Genomic DNA, 2,441 nt, shown 5'->3' with positions numbered 1-2,441 from the left:
GGTCTAATACCTTAGCCTATACCCTTAGAGCTCTGCACACCACCTCAGTGGTTACCATCCATGATTTTACATGGAAATCTAGTTCCCACCAAAGCACCTCAAAACGTAGCATTTTACAAGATCAAATCCCCACATTTCTGACCTTCAACATTGTTGCAAAAATAATGTTCCAAAGATTAACTCTTGAAAAGTTGCATGACATCACTATAAGTAGGTCAAACGCAAAATACATATTTAAATGCAAAAAGAAAAATAAATATATGAAATCAGCCATAAAAAGCTGAATCAAGATAGCATGGCTTAACAACAGAAGAGCAGGGGCCCCTGGGTGGCTCAGTCAGTTAAGCATCCAGCTTCGGCTCAGGTCATGATCTCACAGTTCGTGGGTCTGAGCTCCGCGTCGGGCTCTGTACTGAAAGCTAGCTCAGAACCTGGAGCCTGCTTCAGATTCTGTATCTCCCTCTCTCTCTGACCCTCCCCTGCTGGCACTGTCTCTCTCTGTCTCTCAAAAATTAAAAAAAAAATTTAAAAACATTAAAAAAAAAAAAAAGGACAGAAGAGCAAAGTAGGTTTGAATTCAAGAGCCTAGAGTCTGCAAGAGGTACATGCATGGCCATGGGCAACCTGCAAAATATTTAGGAGTCCCAAGTGTGTAATGCAACACAAGAAGGGCTAGATTAAATTATTCTTAGGCTTGTTCAAGAGTAGCCCTCTATGACTGTGGAAACTATTTTCATAAAACAAATAATGATTAAAATAGTTAGGGTATCATAAGGAGTAGAGGGAATAATTATATTTCAGAACAAGTTAAGAATTTCCCTTATGTATAGGAGAAGAAGCACTGGCATTTGTTTCACTCCTTGAAAGAAAAACACCCTGGCAAACAAAGCTTTGGAGCTTCTTTCTCAATCATTCTCAAGAGAAGAATTTTCTGCCTAAGGTTTTCTTCAGGGCAACTTTGACATCCTTATTCCTCAGACTATAGATTAATGGGTTGAACATGGGTACCACAGCAGTATAGAATATAGAAGACACTTTCCCCTGGTCCAGGGGTAAAATAGAAGGTGGTTTGAGGTACATAAAAGCTCCTGACCCAAAGAAAAGAGACACCACAATTATATGGGAGCTGCAGGTACTGAAGGCTTTGGATCTGCCCTCAGTAGAACTAATGTGGAGAATACTAGAAAGAATAAAACCATAGGAGATAAAAATGGTCACAATGGGCACCCCAATCCCAATGGTCACAACAATGAAGACCACCAGCAAATTTATGTAAGAGCTGTTGCAGGAAAGCTCAAGGAGGGGAATGATATCACACATATAGTGATTGACAAAGTTGTCCGCACAGAAGGTCATAAACATTATGTTTCCCATGTGGGACACAGCCCCAAACACTCCCATCCCATATACACCCAACAAAAGGAGTGAACACACCTGGGGAGACATGGTAACTGTGTATAGCAGTGGTTTACAGATGGCAACATAGCGGTCATATGCCATCGCTGACAAGATGTAGGATTCAGAAAAGACAAAGAAACAGAAGAAAAAAAACTGAGTCATACACCCTGCATAGGAAATGATGTTTCTCTTTGTGACAAAACCCATTAGCATTTTAGGGGTCAGAGTAGTGGAATAACTAACATCTATGAAGGACAAGTTGAAGAGGAAAAAGTACATGGGAATATGAAGGTGAGAATTGAGCCCAATCAGGGTTATCAGGCCCAGGTTCCCCACCACAGTGACCATGTAGAAACCTAGAAACAGGAAGAAGAGGGGGATCTGGAGTTCTAGCTCATCTGTTAAGCCTGCGAGGATAAACTCTGTCACAGAGGAGGCGTTGTCTGAAGCCATTCTCCTCTAGGGGGGTCTGTAAGGGAAAAAGAAGAGTCACTGAGACAAAGACAGAAAAGCCACACACCATGGAATTTAAGGGACTGACATAGAGAAGAATGGGAACGTTTACTGAGTACTAACTGTGGAATAGGCACTGCTCTAAATGCTGTGTGGCATTATGATTATTCCCATTTCACAGATGAGGACACTGGACCTAAGGGACTTGCACAAGTCCTGATGCTACCAAGTTACAGCAGAAGGTGGACTCAGGTGGTTCAGTTTGTGGGGTTTGAGCTTTCACTCACTTTGCTAGAGGACAGAGCAGGGCAGGCAGGTACTCACCCTCCTCTGCTTGGAGTCAGAGTGTTCTCCAGTGGCTCTCATCCATCTCTTTTGTGGAGACTCAACTGGCCCCCATGAAAAGCAAGTGACAACTCAGAGCTCAGACCCTCTGCTTCTGCTTCTCTACTTTGAGGATCAAAGCCTCTAATTATCTTGCTGAGCTGAAGAATTTGATTTTTGATTGTGGCTTTGCTCCAAGTCTCTTGTCCAAATTCCAGGGATGAGACAGCCTCCTTTCCTAGTGCCCATGGATAACAAGAGACTAA

The 2,441-nt window shown here is 42.6% G+C and overlaps 1 protein-coding gene across 1 annotated transcript in view; it reads right to left on the bottom strand.

Moving 5' to 3' along the window:
* Positions 1–915: 915 nt before the first annotated feature.
* Positions 916–2,441, bottom strand: part of LOC115306910 (olfactory receptor 8B12-like) — a 2,845-nt gene continuing 1,319 nt past the window's right edge. The window contains exon 2 of the mRNA XM_029957479.1: positions 916–1,857. Coding sequence (XP_029813339.1) covers positions 916–1,857 — 942 coding nt within the window. The remainder of the gene's footprint in view (positions 1,858–2,441) is intronic.

This window comes from Suricata suricatta, chromosome 11 (genome assembly GCF_006229205.1).
Source record: "Suricata suricatta isolate VVHF042 chromosome 11, meerkat_22Aug2017_6uvM2_HiC, whole genome shotgun sequence".
NCBI classification, from domain to species: domain Eukaryota; kingdom Metazoa; phylum Chordata; class Mammalia; order Carnivora; family Herpestidae; genus Suricata; species Suricata suricatta.
The sequence above is the reverse complement of the archived record's forward strand: the minus strand, read 5'-3'. Positions and strand labels throughout refer to the sequence as shown.